This window comes from Priapulus caudatus, unplaced genomic scaffold (genome assembly GCF_000485595.1).
Source record: "Priapulus caudatus unplaced genomic scaffold, Priapulus_caudatus-5.0.1 Scaffold217, whole genome shotgun sequence".
Taxonomy (NCBI): Eukaryota; Metazoa; Priapulida; class Priapulimorpha; order Priapulimorphida; family Priapulidae; genus Priapulus; species Priapulus caudatus.
In genome coordinates this window covers 60,188-61,910 of record NW_014577278.1, presented here as the reverse complement: position 1 = coordinate 61,910, position 1,723 = coordinate 60,188, and the positions used below count along the sequence as shown (strand labels likewise).

General features: G+C 46.5%; 2 protein-coding genes across 2 annotated transcripts in view; both read left to right on the top strand.

Annotated features, from left to right (window-relative positions):
• Positions 1 to 1,723, top strand: part of LOC106807469 (ankyrin-2-like) — a 136,454-nt gene that overhangs the window by 103,159 nt on the left and 31,572 nt on the right. The window lies entirely within an intron of this gene.
• Positions 7 to 1,723, top strand: part of LOC106807471 (neurofilament heavy polypeptide-like) — a 15,818-nt gene continuing 14,101 nt past the window's right edge. Inside the window, exon 1 of the mRNA XM_014809805.1 lies at positions 7 to 804. Coding sequence (XP_014665291.1) covers positions 73 to 804 — 732 coding nt within the window. The 5' untranslated portion in view covers positions 7 to 72. The remainder of the gene's footprint in view (positions 805 to 1,723) is intronic.

Genomic DNA, 1,723 nt, shown 5'->3' with positions numbered 1-1,723 from the left:
TACACGAAAGAAACTGTTAGCCATCCCGAACCACATCTCGATGATGCAGAATGTGATGATAAGCCTTTAAGAATGTCTCTCAAAGAAATCGATTATGATTCCAAAACGGTCGAAGATACTTTATCTCCAGTAAGAGCACAGCAGGAGGAATCACCTGAACAAGATGAAAATAAATTCATGAGCGAACGCATTCCTCCTGGGACTGATGAAGATCTAGTGAGTAGTGATTCCTGGAAAAAATCTGTGGAAGAGCAACTACTTGAAACTGGTGATAAAGAACCAGAACTTGAACCGAGGGTCGAGGAAGAATATGTCGGTAAAAGGGGGATAGAATCAGATAGAGGGACGGGTGTTATTTCCCCCAAAACAGCAGCTGTGTTACCCATCGTAGTACCGGTAGAAGCTATCGTAGCATCTAGCCAGAAAATAGCGGAGGTTCCTACACGGGAAGGAAAAGTAGAATCGCCTAAGGAAGAATCTCGAGTTCTTGTCGAGGAACAGGACAGCACGTCTTCCACGAAAGAGACTGCTGAACCTGTAGGGAAGGAGCGAGCAGAGTCTCCTGATGAGAAACCCTTAGTCGGTGTAGAAGAAAAGAGAGCAGACTCCACTGGTGAGGAGCTTGATATAGATGTTGGGAAAGGAACGGCAGAATCTCCTGAGAAGGCGGCTGTAGTACCTGAAAAGGAAGAGAGGGCAGAATCTCCTGAGGAGGCTGTAGTACCTGCAGATGGGGAGTTGATAGAATCTCTTAAGGAGCCTATAGTACCTGACAAAGAAGAGAGGGCAGAATCTCCTGAGAAGGTGGATGTAGTACCTGAAGAGGAAGAGTGGGTAGAATCACCGGTGAGGAAGGTTGTAGTACATAAAGAGAAGGAGAGGGCAGAATCTCCTGAGAAGAAGGTTGTAGTACCTGAAAAGGAGGACAGGGCAAAATCTTCTGACGAGGTTCGAAAGGCTGAAGGTAAAGAGAGTGCAGAATCTTTGACAAGGGAAGCTATAGTACCTGAACAGGAGGCGAGACCAGAATCTCTTGAGGAGACAGTAGTAGCTAAAGAAGAAGAGTGGGTGGAATCTGCTGAGAAGGGGGTTGTAATACCTGAAGAGGGACGACGGGCAGAATCTCCTGAAATGGCGGCTGTGGTAGCTGAAGAGGGAGAGAGGATAGAAAGTCCTGAGAAGGATGTTGTAATATCTGAAGTCGCAGGGAGTATGGAATCTCCTGTGAAACAGGTTCCTAAAGAGAAACTAAGAGCAAAATCGCCCCAGATGGAGGATGTAACACCTGTAGAACAAGAGAGAGTAGAATCTCCGGAGAAGGAGGCTGTAGCATCTGTAGAGGAAAAGAGGGTAGAATCTCCGGCGACGGAGGATATAGTTCCTGAAGAGGAAGAGAGGGCAAAACCTGAGGAGAAAGCTGTAGTACCTGAAGAGGAAGGGAGGTTAGGGTCGCCGCTTGGCGAGACAATTCTACCTCTTGCAAAAGAACAAGAGTCAAAGCGTACTGTTAGTGAAGGTATGGATGGCAACGATACTGATGGACATTCATGGATGCGATCTGTCATGGATCAGTTACTGGAATGTGGAGATAAGGACCCAGAACTTGAGCGACCATACACGAAAGAAACTGTTAGCCATCCCGAACCACATCTCGATGAGGCAGAATGTGATGATAAGCCTTTAAGAATGTCTCTCAAAGAAATCGATTATGATTCCAAAACGG